At 43.5% G+C, this 20079-nt stretch overlaps 1 protein-coding gene across 2 annotated transcripts in view; it reads right to left on the bottom strand.

The window, feature by feature from the left end:
• LOC144827366 (cytidine monophosphate-N-acetylneuraminic acid hydroxylase-like) overlaps positions 1–20079 on the bottom strand; it is a 537565-nt gene that overhangs the window by 377786 nt on the left and 139700 nt on the right. For both annotated transcript variants that reach the window (XM_078685708.1, XM_078685707.1), the window contains exon 3: positions 9758–9849. In XM_078685708.1, the coding sequence (XP_078541834.1) occupies positions 9758–9849 (92 nt within the window). The remainder of the gene's footprint in view (positions 1–9757; positions 9850–20079) is intronic.

Genomic DNA, 20079 nt, shown 5'->3' with positions numbered 1-20079 from the left:
TGCGGCCGCGGCGAAGGGTTCAAACAGTCCCATGTCGCAAAATTGGCTAAATTTGCACATACTAGGTCGGAGGGGGCGGAGGAACATCAAGACCCTTTGGCGACTAAACAACAATCTGAAGAAGGGACCCTTACTTTGGTGGACGTGATGGAGACGATCCAGGGGGTCCGTACCGCATTGGAACATAGGATCGACACTGTGTCCACCAAAATTACATTGATATCGGCAGATCTAAGGGACATGGGCGACAGGGTCAAGGCAACCGAGGAGTTGGTCACTACCCTCTAGAACTCTACCAAGGAGATGGAGCCCACGGTCAAACATTTACAAACCCAAGCTTCTGACTTGGAGGCTAAACTGGAGGATTATGAGGGGCGGGCCGTAGGAACAATTTTCACATTTGGGAGTGCCAGAAAAAGCGGAGGGCCAAGCTGCGGACCTTTTTGTAGAAGACCTGATCAAAACTCATCTGCAGCCCCGCTCCCTCTCTGACTATTTTTTGGTGGTGCGGGCCCACAGTGTCCCTGGGGCTCCGCCCAAACCCGGGACCACGTCCCATCCTCGCAAGAATTTTTAATGTCCGAGACAGACACAATATTTTTCAGACAGCTAGGGCCTCTCCGCCACTTAAATGTGAGAACTCCATTGTTTCCTTCTTTCCTGACTTTACTTATAAAGTACAATTGAAACGCAGGTCCATCAATCAAAATCAAGGGAGCACTTAAGAGCCATACCCTGAAATATGCCATGCTCTTCCTGGCGAAACTCCGTTTGCAAGCAGATGGCAAATTGTGGTTTTTCCAAACTACGGAGGATGCCTGGGACTGTTTGGAGGGATGGCAGGCTGCCAACACTCAGATACGCTCTTCCCATACTGGGGATCGTGGATCAGAGAATCGCTAAGGGAAAGTATGTCTAAAGGGACGGTGCTTTGGTGGGTGGAGACGCTGTTGTGGAGGTTGGCCACGTGTTCAAATCATTAAGAGATGATGGGGGCTCATTTTTGATTGATGTCCTTGCTCCTTATTGCCCCCCCTTTGTTTGGTCTCTGGGGTTTGGCGCTTGACTCAAAGAAATACGTACTGTGGCTTTGATAGCCGAGTTGTCACAGTGGGTGGGACTGTTTGCTGTTTACTGTATTTGAACTGTTTTTGTTATATCAAGATCTGATTTTGGGTAAACTCGGGCGGGAACACTAGACATCTGGGGGGGAACAGAGGCTTTTCTTGGTATGTTTAGGCAGAGTAACTTCCCCCTCTACGGTGTTTTTCTTATTTTGGGGTATATAGACGCTCTGCACAATTGGGGGGTGGGCAGTTCTAACTCCACATCGCAGGGAAGCAGGGTGGGGGGAGGTTCCAGGGAGTTTCGAGGGGTTTGTTTGTTTTTTATTTTTCAGTTCTATATGCAGTATTCATTTGGATCGCTATTATGGTGGGTTTGTGTCTTCTCTTGGGCTTCGATGCAGTAATTTCACTAAGAAGTTCTATGACTGGGACCGCTGGTGTTTGCCACAGTTCCTAAGCAGAGGGGGTGGAAGACCTCTAACTCTCAGGTTAAATGAGTGTGGCGCACACTTCTGAGACTCCAGTGGGTCACCTAAAACTACTCTCATGGAATGTTAATGTTAGGTCTGGGGGATCGCATCAAGAGAAGTTTGGTGCTAGAATATTTAAAATGTCAATCCCCGATATAATTTTGCTCCAGGAGACCCATATTCAAGGTAATTCCTATTGTGCACTTAAGCGCTGGGGATTTAAATGGATTGCTCACTCGGGCTATACTCACAGCGCCTGGGGGGCATTCTGGTACGTACCTCCCTCCCGTTCCTGGTACATAAAGTTACAGGAGACCCACTTGGCAGACTTATTTCCGTGTCGGGGCAATGGGAGGGAAAGTCCCTAAATGTCACTTCCTTTTACGTACCCCCAAAGCTCCACTCCTATACTCTGACTGACCTTGGTCCACATATACTCAATCCATCCGAGGGCGAGATACTGCTAGGAGGACACTTTAATGCTGCCCTCCATGGAGATCTCGATCGTTTGCCGCCTAGACACAATGAATCCCCTGGTAAGCTTTTGACAGAATACTTAGAGTCTATGTGATTGATTGACATTGGCGTATATGCCACCCTACAACTAGACAATATGCCTTCCATTCCGGAGTCCATGGGAATATGTCTCGTATTCATTATCTTTTCTGTAAAGCAACACAAATTCCCAACTTCAGAGAATTGGCCTTTCTCAACAGAGGTATTTTCCGACCACTCCCCGATCATGACCTGTTATGGGGGTATGGTGATCCCTACCAACTGCAGTATGGTGCTCAACCCTTGGTACTTTCGTATTCCAGAGATACATGAGACATTGACGTGGGCCACCAAAAATTACTTCGCTGAAAATGAGGGTTAGTTGGATTCTGACGTGATATCGTGGGAAACGTATAAGGCAGTGATCCGTGGTTGTGGAGTCGCAGCAGTGGCGGGGCACAAGAAGGAGAAGTGTAAACAGTTGGAAGACATAGAAAGGGAGGTTGGTCTGCTTGAAGCCGACATGCTGGAGTCTCCATTCCCTGACACCTCTCATAGATTGGCCATTAAAGAAAAAGAATATAGGGATATAGCGGGGGAGGCCGCCAAAGCTCAATTTCACGCTACTCAACATCGCATATACGATATAGGTGACAGAGCGAGTAAGTTACTGGCATGGCTCGACAGGAAAGAGCTAGCCAATAGATGGGCGGCAGAAGTTTTGGATTTGCGGGGTACTCAACATTATGATGAATTTAGTATTGCCAAGACAATTGCGGATCATTTTAAATCCGTGTATGCCCCCTCACCAGTGTTGACCCAAATTGAGGCATCAGAATTGCTTTTCACGCTGCCTCTGCCACAACTGGACCCCCAAGAAGTGTCGGATCTCGATGTTGCTTTGTCTTCTGAAGAGGTGACTAACGCGATAGGTACGTTGCAGTCCGGGAAGGCGATGGGCCCAGGTGGTCTCCCGATCAAGCTTTATAAGTCTTCTGCCTCAGTTATAGCACCATTTCTAGTACGTATGTATGAGGAGAGTGTGACCCGGGGTATTCTGCTTGAAACTCAGAGATTAGCTAATATTGTTGCATACCTGAAAAGGGCAAACCCCGGACTGTTGCTCTTCGTACAGGCCCATTTCTCTCTTAGACCTGGCCCTTTGTCTCTCTCCCTATCTCCATAAACTGATTCATTCAGACCAGTACGGCTTTATGTCAACCAGAAATACCGCGCTTAACCTTCGGTGCTTGTTTGGAGTGTTGGGCCGAGCCTCTACTATTCAAGAGGACACGGTGATCATGTCGCTAGACGCAAAGATGACGTTCGATATGATTGAATGGCCTTTTTTGTTTGCGGTACTGGAAAGATATGAGTTTGGTGGGCGTTTTTTGTCCCTCGTACGTCTACTTTATTCAGGTCCATTGGTCCGGGTTGCCGTAAATGGTGTAGATCGGCAATCTTCAAGCTGGATAAGGGCACCAGGCAGGGCTGCCACTTATCACATCTTCTTTTTGCCCTAGCCCTTGAGCCTCTAGCCATTTGGATTAGAGGTGATCCCTTCATCTGCGGCCTCAACTGGTCTCCAGAGTGGTTGGATAGAATCTCCCTCTGTGCCTACGATGTCTTACTTTATCTAGCCCATCCCCGAGCCTCGATACATAGCGTACTTCATATTTTTTGCCATTTTACAACAATACTCCAGGTATACTATGAACTGGGACAAGTCCCTGGTCTATGTCCTGAGTGGCAGTCACCCAACGCTCCCCTTGGGCTGTGAGGCTCGGATAGTTGAAGACGGATTTCGATACCTTGGCATATACATCACCAAAGATGCCGGAGTCTTTCCTTCGCAGAATCTTGTCTCCCCTTTTCAGCGTTTCCATGCGGATGTTCAACACTGGAAGTCCTTACCCCTAACACTCCTGGGAAGGGCTGCGCTTTATAAAATGATGGCTCTTTCCTGTTTTCTTTATGCCTTACAAAATACGCCTTTTTTGGTCCCACCTCAATATTTTCTATCCATTGATCCTGAGGTACGTTCTCTACTGTGGAACAATGGGACACTTCGAATTGCCTTGGCCAAACTGACCAAAAGCTGGTATAATGGTGAAATCGCTCTTCCAGCAATTAGATCCTATTATTGGGCCTCGCAATTGGTGGTTCTCAACCACTGGATGCATCAACCCCTCACAGACCCGACATACAGAATGGATAGGTACAATATGCCCTCGGGCAACTATCTCAGGGCACTATATGGGGGGGAAAACTACATACCAAAAAATACTTTGACCTCCACTACAATTTCAATTTGGCATGCGGCTAGGGCCGCGCTGAGCTGGAGAGGCAGGATTACTCAGTCTACCCCTTTGTTTGACTCCGATCAATTAAGCATGCTAGCACACCAACCAAGGTTTGATAAATGGGATCTTATTGGCCTTTCAAAAGTGGGCGACCTATGGGCAAAGGGGGAAATTGTCCCGTTTGGAGACCTACAAGCCCAATATCAACTCCATGAGGGTGAGACTTTCCGATACCTTCAGGTGTGACACGCGCTGCATAAAGCAATACCCAAAGGCTCGGTTCTGCCAGTCTCCTCCTCACTGGAAGATAGACAATTAGATGATTATCTCCCAGGAAAAGGAGATTTTATTAACATACTAGAAAAATTGTAATAAGTTACTGGATGCCTCGGACAAACTAAGCGTGAAATGAGCTGGGGATGTTGGAGATTTTGATGATGAAGACTGGGGTTAGGCCCTGGCATCACCAAGTGGCTATCCGCTACCGTTTCAAGCTTATCCAACTAAAATTACTCCACAGAGCGTACTACACCAGCACTGCACTAGTGAAAATGGGTCTGCTGCTGTCGCTAGTCTGCACCCGGGAGTGTGGGCGGCCGGGTACTTTTTTACACCAGTGGTGGGAATGCCTCAATCTCCAGGAATTCTGGAGGGAGGTATTTTCGTAATTTGGGCTTTCATGGAAAATCATCTGAATTCTCAAAGAAGTGCTAAATCTGAAGGAGAATCCAAAGTGGAAACGCACCCACCATGAAGGTGGACATCATTCAACAGGAGGTATTTTCTTTAGCACCAACTCTAAATCAGGGACTAGAATTTCTTGGCTCATTCAGAAAAACATTTTCAGGATGAAATATGTTACTGATAGAAATGGAGCTGGTTTGTGGTAATCTGGCGTGCAAGTTCACTATTTTGCACACCTGCTGCCATGTATAGCTCCTATGTTCCTAAAATTCTTAATGTCCCTACTGCATTTGTATTTAGCAAACAGAACTAGAAAAACATACGGCAGAAAAGAGTCTACTTTACCTTGCACATGAACAAACTAATCTATGGGAGGAGTCACAGGCAATAAATAGATTATTCATTGAATATACTCTAAGTTTGGTTATGGTAATGCCAATATCAACGAAGAAAAAGAAAAGAGCATACTGCATTATCCAGCAATGCAAAAGAACAGGGTTTTGTGTATTTAGGAAGCAGTAAAGCTCAGCCTATTGACGTTGGTGTGTTATGAATCGAACAATTGAGTATGGTGCTAACTGGGAAGGGGAGACCCTAATAACCCCTTAATCTGTGAAGGGGAAACCTACCACATGTCCATATATCTACAGTCTCGTGCAAACATACAGTATTAAAACAAGCAATGCGAATGTAAATAGAAAGCAATTGGTACAAAATCCAACATAGATGTCTTGGTTTCTTTAATTGGTTGTTACGCAAAGCAGCCAGCCGACATGTGTTTCGTCAGAGAAACACTGGTCTCCGACTCTTTAGGGCTGGTAATGATACAAAAGATGACTTGAGAACAGGGTATAGGGTGACAATGCCTGGAGAACACAAGTTCTCACACAAGTGGAAATTTACATCACCCAACACTCGTGGAAACCATAATTCTGAGATCCCACAACATTTGGTGTGGTGTGTACCCCTTGCTAAACTCTAATCTAATCTAATTATTGCAGCACATGTAAACCATTTGTAAGTACTCCGACCACCCACCAACAGAAAGAATATTGTGGTCAGTGGGTGAAGTGCAACCAAAATCAGCAGTCCACTGCCCACATGTGAATATCAGAGAAAAAATTATTGTATTAGTAAAAGTAAAACGCGGGTGTGGAAGGGGATCAAGATATCACGAGGGGAGAGACTAAGCAAGTCATAAATTGCCAAGCACCTCTATGGCTGATTCCAAGCTCAGTGCAGTCTAGAAGAAAAATGTAGAGAGGAAATAGCGGGAGTCACTAAGTAATATATAGACATAGGGGGATGTATACTGGCAATAGTAGTTGGTATAAACAGCTAAATAACCTGCGCAAAATCTTTACCCCTAAACCATGTTAATTCCAACCCGGTAGGGCACAAGTCAAAATCAGAATTGAGAGTTCTGTAATGGTGCAATACAAATAGCTCCAGGGATAAAGAGAGACGAGACAATAAGGGTATGTTCGGATGACATCAGTAGAGAGTAGTAAGCTCAAAATAGTACGGCATGCGGACTACCTGAAAGGTGAGGCCACCGATGGCGTAAACTGTGACAAAATGTGAAAGAGAGAATGTGTCAGGCAGGAGCCACAAAAAAACTGGAGAACAACAACAAGATAATATTGAAGGAAAAAAAATGAAGGGGAAATGCAGGACTCTCACCGTGATGACGGTGATAATTCCAAACCACGTCACTGCTTTCGAATTGCGTTATCAGAATGTTAAAGTGATCTGAGGGAAATGAACCAATGCTACTATGAGAACCAGGGCTCCTGCAATATCAGCAGTTGTTTTTTAAATAAGGTGAAGCGGCAAATTGAGTGGACTGGAACCTCACCTTCAAAGGATATACAGCTAAGCAAAATAACGCCAGTACGGTCACACAATGGGACACAATCCTCCCATATGCCAAAAGGCTCTAATCTCTACAACGAGAAGAAATGAGGGCTACTGTTAAAATCATGCACATAAATACACCGGGAACGAACAAAGGGGCATATTACCAACCAATAGAGATAATTTTTGTCTCTAACTTGTTTAGAGACAAAAATTATCGCCGCACATCGGCGATTTTTATCGCAGATAAACCTTGCTATTAGCAAGGTTTATCGCAAATGCGATAAAAATCGCCGCAATGCATGAATATCGCTGAAAAGTCAGCGATATTCATGCATTATCGAGCAAATGCTCTTAGCCATGTTATCCACCTCCCATTGGATAACATGGCTAAGAACTGCTCCTGGGCAAGTGTTAGCTTTTGGAGATATTCGCGCTTAGCGCGAATATCTCCAAAAGTTGGTAATAGGAGATAGCGATGTTAGCGACTGTTTTCAGTCGCTAACACCTTGGCACGCCCACTTTGCATGTCATTAGTGATAAATATCACTGACATGCAAAGCGGGGCCCAAGATGGTCACTATCTCCTATTAGCTGTCGCTAACTGGTGTTAGCGACAGCTTGGTAATAGGGAGATAATTTTATATCCGCTTTCTTGGCTTTTAAAGCCAAAAAAGCGGAGATAAAGCCCCTTGATAATATGCCCCAAAATCCCGAGGGTGCTACAGCGGAAGTAAAACTCACATAATATCACGCTCTTGAATCTGCGCCAATCTAGGTCGGACACGTGTGTGTGCCTGCCTGATCCACCTAAGGAGCAAAGAGGAGAGAGGAAAGACGGGGCGAATATGATGCCCCATTCTTTTCCCTAAAGGAAAATATAATTTGGCTTGGAAGTGATATAAATAAATGCAGTTGAGGCACTGTCTGGACATGGCCTCCAGAAGCAGAGTACATTCTCCTGCAAAGCTCAACCATAGTGAGGTGGGTAAATGCAGCAACCAGCTACTACAGAAAATATGGTTACTGATATGTTTTTAAACAAAATGTTCTTGCTAGGTGTTTGTAGTTAGTAGAAAGAACAAATTAGCGACTTAGCCTCCAGAGAGGACATGGAGGAAAAATGATATGAAATACATAATATGAAATACAACAGGAAGGGCTTGCAGAAGCTACATTCGAAGTTGAACGGAATGATACAAGACTACTGCATAATAACACTGGTGCTCACTCAAATCTTAAAAGGCTTGACAAATGTAATTTGATTTGTCAACAGGATTAATAAGGCATTAGTCAGAGAAAGTGCCAGTTTTTAGCGTCTGTTGAGACAATGAAATGTAGGAGCATACCCCCAGATGCATCAAGAACCCATTTTGCTATTCCTTAATAGCGAAAAATAACGATTCGCTATTAAGGAATAGCAAAATGCAATGCATGAAGAAATCACAAAAAAAATTGCGATTTCTTAAAATTCCTTAATTGCGACTCGCAAATTGCGAGTCGCAATTAAGGAATACCTCCCCATTCATTCCTATGGACCTAGAGGCCCGTAGGAATGAATGGGAAGACATTCTCAATTTGCAAATCGCAATTAGCGAATCGCAAATTGAGAATGCGATTTCAAGGGTGCAGGGGTGTCCAAGGGACACCCTGTTGCACCCCTGAAATTGATCTGTGCACATATGTTGCGCACACACATGCCCTTAAGGCATGTGTGTGCGCAACATGAAACTTTGAAAAATGCACTTTAGTGCATTTTTCAAAGTTTTTGCAAATTCCCATGAAGTTCAACTTCATGGTAATTTGCGAGCCCTATTAGCGAAATCGCTATTTTTTAAACTTTAATGCATTGCATTTAAGGAATCTCAATTTGAGATTCCTTAAATGCAAGTAATCGCAATTTTGCGATTTCTTAATTTGCGATTTTTGCATTTGGGATGATGCATCCCAAATGCAAAAATACCGGTAGCAAAGGGGCAGATTCTGAGAATCTGCTCCTTTGCGAGCAGATTTTACCTTGATGAATCTATGCCTTATTGAAGAGTTTTTCACAGATGTTCATCACAACTAGGGATAATATTATGCATTGCTCATTCCTCAATACTGTTAACTCTCGGAGCATCTGAAGTACTAGTCAAATTTGAACATTTCACTACCGGCAGGGATAACCCTTGACTTACAAACCACATCACCCACACTTAATCAGGCCAGCAGTTATTCAAATGACCTACAGAGACTGTTCATTAAAACATCTAATATATATAACAGCCTGCTCAAAGAACTAAGAACAACAAGAGGTGAAAGAACTGGTGTTGAGCTGGACCGTAAACAAACCTCGAATGACAGCAGAATGGAACAGAACATCTATATATAACATAAGAACCAAATATTTTGTAATGTGTGTCATTGAAAAGTTTACTCAAAGCTTGCGTTAACCCCACTACCTCAGATTTCAATAACTTTGTTTACCAAAGAAACTCCGCCAAAAATGATTTTCTAAGTATGTCTTCTAGGTTAAATGTTCTTCCAATGCCAAAATAGAAAACATATATATTTCAATACAGTTGGTTTGATCCGCTTTAAATATGCCTGGGAAAATCTTCCGATACCTTGTTGCAGAATCTGTCAGATCTTTTTTTTATGCCCTCAGAATAGGTCAAGCTCCTTCTGAAAGTGTGTCCCTCTTTTCTTTTACTTTAGGAAGTGAGCGCAGGCCCTTACTGGCAATCTGCCTCCTTTGATATATGTGGTGGTATGGTGGAGCAAAATACACCCTTGAATTCTCATTCTGGTTTAACTCTTTCTCCAAAGGTCTGATCATTTTCTATCACCACCCAACTCTAAATCAGACCACTAGTCTCAGACGTGGAGGGTACAATACCTAGTTCATCGTGGCAGAAGCTATCTGGTGGATTGAGGTATTTCATCGTGCTGACATCCAGTTTCCAGTTATGCTTGGTACAGCGTAGAGTCCTGTAAAACATTGAAGCCATGTGGTTATATTGTGTCCAGAGACATATAAGTGCCAGAAAAAGGTATTAACCAATTACATTTACAGATGTCTTCTCAAGTAGTTTTATTACTACTGAAGTCAAAGGTTAATGCATGTTATATGCGTACAGATACAGAGATCTTTCTAAGTGTCTGCTCCCACGTGAGAAAACAACTGATGACTCCACTAAACTTCATTCCGAGGTCCCAACAACTTCCAGATGCATTTTAAATAAAAGGAACGATGTTTTAGGAAGGAGCACACTCACAGCAAAAATGAATGATACATTGCATTTAGGTGCAACTTTTAAAGCACACTCAGTGGCCATCTTACTAAAAAGTAGGTGAAAAAAGTAAGTAATGAGTTATGTTTGCTAAAGGGACAGTGGCATTTTATTAAACATGTGCATAGTTTATTTCTACGGTAAGAAAGACTATGACCCTCGTTATTAGAAAACTGGAACTCCGAATGGGACAGTAACCCTGTTACCATTACCAGCCCCATATGAAATTTCAAAGCGTGCTGGAACATTATTAACCTGTTTCCTCTGGAGATTACAGCTGATGAAAGCTTTTGTGGAAGCCGAAGCAGGGAATGAGGAATTACTGGGGAATCAGATCGAAATTACCAGTTCCTCTTGTAATACCTAGGTTCTAATTGGATTCTCAGGGTTTAACCATAATGTCCACTAATCCAGCACATCCGGATTTAAAGACACCTCAGTATTGTTAATTTTGGGGCTGCATTATTAAGACTGCCTTTCCACTGACACCAGTCATAATGAGACCCTCTTTACCTGTTCTGGTTTAAGGCTGAGCAAATATGAATGTGGTTATTTTGCAGGAATGAAATAATAGGTCGAGTAGCTTTACATTTTTCACATCACTAACTAGATGATCTATAGAAGGGAGGACATCAAATATTTACTGTTAGATAGAAAAGGTGGAATCCATAGGCCTGCGAGTTAATAGCATGTTTATGACTGCGGAGACACAGCAGTTAGGTTGGAGAACTCCGCACACAACAAGACACGTATGATCTTTTTATGCATGGAGTTCTCTGCAGTCTTAAACTTACCATTAACTTGTAGTTCCCAAACCAAAAAGAACATATATCTGCACAAAACTGCAAGTTTAACTTTGTGACTCAGGCCCTTATTGTTTAAACCATTCTCTGGTGGTATACAATTTAAAGATTTTTCCTCACCTGACTCTCATACCTATGGATTTTACCATCCTGCCTTTATGGCTAAGTCTATAGCCTCCTGTTTCCCCTCTTACCCGCCTACGCCGCGAAGTTTGATAGACAGTCATTACTTCTCCACTTGGACTCAATTTAGTTTTACAGTCTGAGCATTACAGACAAAATCAACATGAATGATCACTAACTAAGGCAATAATTTATTTCCCAGGCCTTTGAGGGTCATAAAGGCACAGTTTGTCAGGCACAGTGGACAAGGCTCCCTGCTTGCCAATGAACCTAAACCTGGTGCACATGCAAAAGTATTTCCCCATATCCAATATTTTTACCGAGGCCAGACAGGTATTTATTCCACCAGGTATTTTCCCTGTGGGCTGGATCCCATGGAAGTCATTTTCAAAGTACAGGGCCTTTCCTGGTGCCTCTGCCGCTTTCCCCAGCTCTCTAAGGCTACTTAGATTACTAGCAGCAGACACAGGGAGGATTCAAGAGAGCGAAAGAGAGGAAAGGAGGGGGAAGGTAGAGAGAAAGTGATCAGAGTGGGAGCACAGACAGTGGAGAAAAGGAGAGAAAAAATGAATGGATGCAGAGAGTGAGACTGCAAAAAGACACAAAGGGAGCAGAGTTGGTTTGAGCATATTTGCCAGGTCTGCCTTTGGTTTCCCAGTTGGCCCTGGTTTATTCTCAACATTTGCCGAAAGTACAGCAAGGCTCACTAAAAAACGCTTCCCCCAAATATTCGTTGAGTGGAATTAGAACAGGAAATCATCCCCCCATAATATTTAGGGACATTTCTAGGCCTCTCCTCCAAGTTTCAGGTAAATGATACAAACACCGGCATGTCTAAAAAGGCTGCACAGACCTATCTTGTTTGTCAGATCTTCAAATTTAAACAGGAAACCTACTTTGAGAGCAGTGGTGGCTCCACCTCTATGGCAGAGAGCATCGCCCCACTGCTTTTGAGCAGTGAAAAGTAAAGGAAATATAAAATGATAATAACTTACGCCCACTCCTAAGTGTGCAATGACTGTTTGGTTGGCCCTCTCGAGCAGCCCAAAACAATCATGCACATTTTTCCTGTTCCCCATGCAGGCTGCATTACATCCTGCGTGGAGAACATGTATTGGCCCCCATTCCCTGGTTGAGCATCAAACCAATATGCTCACAACTAATCACAAAGCTGCTTTGCAGCATTGTGTTTGGTCAGGGGAGCCTGGGTGCATACCAATCACAACGCTGCACTGAAGCGTTGTGATTTGTCACGGGAGCCTGGCTGTTCTTCCTGGCTTCCTGTTCCTCAAGTCCCAAGGCCCCGAGAAGAGCAGGAGCAGAGTCGTGGGACTCAGCGGCAAGGTAAGTGTGTATATATATTTTTTGCATTGCACAACCTGCGGCCTTTGCCCGCCCCGCCCGCCACCCACAAGTCATGCTGGCCGCCACTGTTTGGGAGGAAACTGGTGTTTGACTGTGAAGACCCTATGAGAATTCAGCATAAAACAAGGAGTCAGTTGTTGATGGTGCTGTTAAACCGTGATATCCCTTTTCAGCTTTTCTCTTCAGAATTAACTATTAATTGCTTAAAAGGTAATTAATGATGGTGTTCAATACTAATGCTATGCAACAGACTGCAAGACATCTGGGGCCGAATCATGATGGGGTACGCTGGCGCAGAGCCAGGCACTTGTTTCACGCGTCTATAGTGTGTAATGTGAATTAATGGAACCAAACATTTCCCAAAATGAGGGCATTATTGTAGACAGCACAACTCAAAATTAAAAAGAGGCAAACCCTGTTCACTGTTTCTGTCTAAACATCAGAGAAATACGAGGATAAATGGATCCACATATGCACTGCAGTTGCATGAATACTGGTGCTCAGCTCTACACTGAGCCAGAGCAACCATTGGGATAGGTCCCCTGGCCGGCAAAAGATTCTAGACATTTATTTAGGGCTGGAGAGGTAGATGAACATGCAGCCATATTTATTTTATTCAGTTGACATGAATACTGGAGAAATGTATTTACAACTTCAAATAAAGGTGTATCCTGCTTTATCATACCATGTTTTTATAACAAAAAAAGACTGCCATAATGCTAAATGTTTTGAATGTCCCAGGAATTCTTGTACATGCTAATTTTGATTACCCACGACAGCAGGATTTTTAGGTCGAGCCTAAGGGCAGCACGCACGAGCTGCTCACTCTGCGAGGCATGCTGTATTAGGGTATGCACTGGAAGCCCCGCTCACTCTCCGCCCATATTTGTCATTGGCTTGTGTCATTGTCCTTTGTAAATGCTGGCTTCTGATTTGTAAGTAGGCTAGTGAGTCCCTCCTTGGTACCGCCTTGTAAGCATTTGTTACAGCCCATAACAACTGGACCTTTTACTTGGTTTGTTAGACAGAACATTGTGTGTTCTTTCACCTTTTGGTTTAAATAAAAAACAATGTGCACCCGCTTTAAGAACACCGCGCTCAGTTGAACTTTTTTTTTAACTATAATGTTGAGCGTGGCCCCCCCTTTAGGGACACCGTGCTCTGTTTCTTTCTTTTTAAAAAGAAACTTTCATGGTGAGTGCGGAGTCCGCTTCACAGACACTTCGCTTTGTTTCTGTTTTTTTTTTACTTTATTGGTGAGCGCTGTGCCCGCTTCACGGACACCGTGCTCTACAATACAATAGGTCTTGTTTTTGCTAAAGTTTGACTTATTGGTATTGTACATGACATTGCCCTTTAATATTAGAAAAGGCATGGCCATTTACAATGCCAATAGGTCAAAATCTCGCTATTGTGAGACCTATTGCATTGTAAATGCTTGTTTTAAACATATGTTTGTGTGGATAATAAATGTGAATTAATAATTATAGTAGTCTTGATATGATTGCTTATTTAATCTGTGGTCTTCACATCAGTTTGTTCATGACTAGTAAAAATGTTACATTTTGTGATACTATATATTCATTATTGATTTTATACAAATATTGTAGAAATATAATATAGTGAGTGGTGTGACAGTGTCGAGTCAGAATGTAGAATGAGGACTGTGATGAAATGTAGGAAGTGTAAGGTACATTAGTGGCAATAAAAGTAGCATGTCTGCTGTCACAGAGTAGTTGTGTATCACTTGACTTTTCTCGCAAGTTGATCAGCATTCCCTACCTACTGACTTAGAGTAAGGCGTGATTCTTCCTAGCCTACTAACAAACTTTGGTGTAGTTGGCGAATACAAAGGTTATGAACAATAGGAAGAATTGTGCTATTTATTGTGCTTGCTACTGCATCTTTCAGTTAAGGTCAGTTTGGCTTCGTTTAATGATCAAACGAATGGTAAAGTCCAAAAATTATCAATGTGATTTCCAATTAATCTGTATAAAAAAATCAGTTAACACATGGAGATTATTTGCATATTTTTAGGTCACTGGTAATTTTGAAACTCAACTGCTTTTGGTATTCAGTGGCTAGATCACCCACATCCTAGAAAAGTTCTAATATCACATATTCTAAGTAGAAGTGTTTTTAAGGGTTAAATGCTGAGTTGGTCCTGCAGGCATTTTGCAAATTTAAATATTTTCCCAAACTTTTGCCAGGAACTGCCGAATTTTAGAAAAATGTTTTAAAAAGTGACTTTTTTTTAGCTGTATCAACTTTCAGGCTGGCCCTGATGGCTGCGATTTCAGTACTTGGCTCCAGTAGCTCACTCTCTCCCTACAGTGGGAGTCTCTCAGTGACTTCTAGTTCTGCCGGCATTCCCAGTGCGGGAGGAGGACATCTGGCAGCAAGAGGGAATGAGATAAGAGCTGCTTGTTGTTGACTCACTGTGATTGTAGCAGTTTTTTTCTCCACTGCCACACAGAGGGCGAAGGGTAGCCCTGAGTGAAAGTGGGGAAACTAACTTTCTGTAGTCATCTATCCTACCAAGGATTTATCACTTCTGGGTACAGCTACATTCATGCTACTTTCTTTGCAAGGTGAGCATTGCAGAACTTAAATGCTTCTAGCTGCTGTATGAGAGAGAAATGGGGTCTGGTGAGCTACTTACAATTTCTCATTTTCTGGATTGAAGAGTTGTGAGTGGATAATGTTACTCCAGCCAAGTCCCTTGTTTCCCTTCCATGACATTCAACGTTCAATAAGTTACACAGTTGAAAGATGCTAGTGATGGGACATAGACTGAAGGTTTAGACGATGATAGTTAATGGTGTCAGTTCTTCAGAGATAGTTAGTCAGATAGGTTTGGTTTTCTATTTCTTAGAGTCTTAAGGAGTGATATCTGAGGGTGAAAATAACTGAATTGGAGGGGCAAAGTTGGTTGCTGGTGTTCAATACGTTTTTAGGGTCCAGCCTGCGAGAGCAAGCGTTGGTGCATGAGTCTTGCTTGCGAGACACTCTTCCAAATCCAAAAAGGGCTTGGAGCCCACCCGTTGCCTGCCTATTTGTTGACTTGCCTGGTACTGTTCTTTACAGCCCCATAATTTGTCACCACAGGTCTAATATCATTTCCATCCCTCTCTGTGGATCAGGGACAAAGCACTTATTTATTCAACTTAATCAGTGCCCGTCAGCTGCTCCCGATGTGAGTGAGGTACTATTTTTTTTTTTTTAACCTACAGTGGCCTGTAAACAGAAGGCATGTGACTAGCGAAAACGTGCCCAGCAGGACAAATAAAATTGCAAAGTTTTATTTTCATTAGTTATCTTTCTTTTAATTTGCCAAGTCTTCTTTTCTCACTTTACACTCATGTTTTGTTTTGCTTTTGCTCATGGGAGCTGTTCTCAAAAGATGAGGATTATCTGATTGCAAAGCCACATTTTTTTATGTGTAATTACTGTAATTATGCTTTAACACATAATCGTGCAGTACACCCCAATACATCCCACTCCAATCCATGCCAATCCACCCCACTTTACCCCACACCAATAGTCCCCACTTAATCTAACCAAACCCAGACCATTCTAATTGAAATCACTCACGCCAATCCATTCCACCACACTCAAATAATCCCAACCCACCCCAATCTGCCCGACTCCAATCTGCCCACACCAATTCACCCCACTTTAATTCGCCCAATTCCAATCCAAAACAATCAGTCTCACTCCAATCTAAAACAAACCGCTCCACTCCAATCTGCCCCACTCCAATCCAAAAGAATCTGCCCCACTCTAATCTTTTCCACTTCAATCTAAAACAATCCGCCCCACTCCAACCCAAAACCGTCTTCCCTACTCCATTCTTCCCCACTCAAATCCAAAACAATCTGCCCACTCTAATCTGTACCAATCCAAACCAACACTCTCTGCCCCACTCCAATCCAAAGCAATCTGCCCCACTCCAATTCAGAACAATCTGCCCCACTCCATCAAAAACAATTTATGCCACTAAAATCCAATATAATCTGCCCCACTCCAAAACAACCTGCCCCACTTCAATCCAAAACAATCTGTCCCACTCCAATCAAAAACAATCTGCCCCACTCCAAAACAATCTGCCCACTCGAGTCCTAAGCAATCTGTCCCACTCCAATCGAAAATAATCGCCCCCACTCCCATCTAAAACAATCTGCCCCACTTCAATCCAAAACCGTCTGCCCCGCTCTAATTTGCCTCACTCCAATCTAAAACAATCTGCCCCACTCCAATCCAAAACTGTCTGCCCCACTCCATTTTGTCTCACTCAAATCCAAAACAATGTGCCCACTCCAATCTGCCCCAATCCAAACCAAAACTATCTGCCCCACTCCAATCCAAAACAATATGCTCCTCTCAATCCAAACAATCTGTCCCACATTAATCCAAAACAATCTGCCCCACTCCAATCCAAAACAATCTGCCCCTCTCCAAATCCAAAACAATTTGCCCCACTTCAATCCAAAATAATCTACCCACTCCAAAACTATTTGCCCCACTCCAATCCAAAACATTCTGTCCCAATCCAATCAAAAACAAATGTGCCTCACTTCAATCCAAACCCTCTGCCCGACTCCAATCTACCCCACTCCAATCCAAAACAATCTGCCCCTCTCCAATCTGTCCCAATCTGTCCCACTCCAATCCAAAACAGTCTTCCCTACTCCAACTCAAAAACAATCTGGCCCATTCAAATCCCAAACAATCTGCCCCACTCCAAGCCAAAACTATTTGCCCACTCCAATCTGCCCCACTCCAATACACGCCTCTCCAGTCTGCCTCACTCTAAACCGCCCAACTCACTCCAACCTGCCCCACTCTGATGCAAAACAATCGGCCCACTCCAATTCACCCAATCCAATCTGACCCACTCCAATACAAAAGATTTGGCCTCACTCACATCCATCTCACATCCATCCCACATCAATCCAAAATATTCTGCTCAACTCCAATCCACCCACTCCAAAATGCTCCACTGAACTCCGCTCCACTACGATTTGCCCCACTCCGATCCAATGCAATCCACCACACTCAATTACTCCCAACACTCCCCAGTCTGCCCCACTCCAATCTGCCCACTCCAATCCAAAACAATGTGGCCCACTCCAATCCAAAACAATCTGCCTCCCGCCAATCTAAAACAATCTGCCCCACTCTGAAACAAAACAAAACAAACTGCTTCACTCCAATCTTCCCCACTCCAATCCAAAACAATCTGCCTCATGCCAAAGTAAAACAATCTGCCTCACTCCACCTTACTCCAATCCAACCCACCCCACGGCAATCCAAGCTACTCCAATCCCATCTGCCCCACTCCAAGCCTAAACAATCTGCCCCCTCCAATCAAAAACAACCTGTACTACTCCAAAACAAAACAATCTACCCCATTCCAATCTGCTCCACACCAATTCAAAGCAATCTGCCCTACTCCACTCCAAAACAAAACAAATTGCTTCACTCCAATCCACCCCACTCCAATCCAATACAATCTGCCCCACTTCAATCTGCTTCACTCAAATCTGCCCCACACTAATCCGCCCCTATCCAATCCACCCACTCCAATCCAAAACAGTCAGCAACGTTCTAATACACTACACTCCAATCCAAAACAATCTGCCCACTCCAATCCACACACTTCAATCTGCCCCACTCCAATCCAAAACATTTAGCCCCCACTCCAATCCAAAACAATCTGTCCCACTCCAATCTGCCCCAATCCAATCTGCCTCAATCCAATCCACCCCACTCAAATTTGCCCCACTCCTGTCCAATCCACCTCACCCACTCTGCCCATTCCATCCCAGTTCACCCCACTCCAATCCAACTCACCTCATGCCAATCCAATACACCCCAATCCAATCTTCCCCACTCCAATTTAATACACCCCACCCTAATACAATCCACCACCCCCCTTCCCCTATCCACCCCACTCCAATCCAATCCACCTGTCATGTATTCCTATCGGTTCTGAATCGATCCCCCTATTCCTGACCCTATTCTAGTTAAACAAACCAACAAGTTAACTAGCAGTCAGCCCATGAGGCAGAAATTCCCCATGATGCAGATACCGTTATCTGACGCAGTCACACTACGGCACAGGAACGTGTTATCTGATTAGGTCATAACGCTTGCGATCTAATTAGACAAGCGATATTCCTCCAGCCCCTGATAAGGCATACGGAGTTCTCATAACAAATCAAACCTATGACAACCTGGGCAAAACCCTGCGGCCATTGTTTTGATTTCACCGAGAACTTTAGTAAAAGAATGTGCTAACGAGCAAATCGTATGACATCTTTATTGACGTATCTATGTCCATCCTTACGTCAATCTCGGCACCTTAAAGGTATAAATATTACCGATCTTGCCATATGCAAACACACGCGTGGTGACGAGACGGAGCAGCCACACTTGCGGAAGTGAAGAGCAGAGCAGACCCCGCTGGCAGCAGCCCCGCCTTCCTGACGCGCTGAGAGACGCGCTGCTTTCTCCTGCCGAGAATCCAGCACCGGCGTTTCCGGGTAGCCCTCTCAGGCAGCCTGGAATATCGAGACCAGAGAGAGAGATACCATTCCTCATTCATCCTAAATTCCAGGTACAGAACTGAATAACCCCTCACAGAGAATTCTTTAGTTATTCACTTGGCAAAAACAAACTTAACTTAAACTGTAACTTTCTATTCCCGCCCACGTATTAGACTTAGGTCAGGTACACGGGGTAGGCGTATTTAGAAACACCAGTTGAGTACGTTTAGTCAAATGTATATGTGTATGTAAATATATTTTATTCATTTTAAAACATCTTATGGCTTAGAAACCATATCAATGTTTTTACAGTATTACTTTATACTATTGCTTTTAATGTATGCACTTTACTTAACTATAAGTATCGCAATAGTATCGATCCATTTCTCTTGTATGAGAAAAGAGACTGATCAATAAATAACATCTTTTATTGAACACGCCCGTCTCTTCCTTTTCTCTACATTCTGATGAGACTAAGAATGCACGTACTGACTGAGTAAAATAATTTGCCTTTTGTTCACACGACTCTCGAGATTGACTCTTGATTAGGGGAGAGCAAAGTTGTCATGTTCTATGGTTGTCAGAAACTAAATCCCTTCTTGTCTAATCAGGGAAGTTAATTCCTCCTTGAACATTCGAGAAAGTTTCTAGCGAACTCTGAGCTACGCTGGCAAACCCAAAACTTAAGTCTAGTATCGACAGTAGTAGACCTAGTTAACGTCTGGCCTAGGCCTTTACTGCTGTAGGTATTATTCCAATGCGCAGAGCCTATTGGGAAGATAGGAACTACACTACATGGCGCCCAACGCGTTTGGAAAGGGCGATAAAACTAACGTAAGACATTTAGAGTAACTCAGTCGTGCTTTCTCACTCAGACCCATTTTCCCAAATACTCCAAAGACGTCTGGAGTGGGTGAAAGGTTATATCCGCCAGACCTCGCAGGAGGGAACTCCTATGTATGGTTCTTGGTTTAAGTCAACGTTGAAGGATAAACGGTTCCAAAATATTGTGCATCTAATCCTTGTTTCCATAAGAAACCTGATCTGCAAACAAACAAAATAACCTTCAGGACAGTAAAATGTCAG

Source organism: Lissotriton helveticus, chromosome 4_1 (genome assembly GCF_964261635.1).
Source record: "Lissotriton helveticus chromosome 4_1, aLisHel1.1, whole genome shotgun sequence".
In the NCBI taxonomy this organism is placed as follows: domain Eukaryota; kingdom Metazoa; phylum Chordata; class Amphibia; order Caudata; family Salamandridae; genus Lissotriton; species Lissotriton helveticus.
This window is presented reverse-complemented; position numbering and strand designations above follow the sequence as displayed.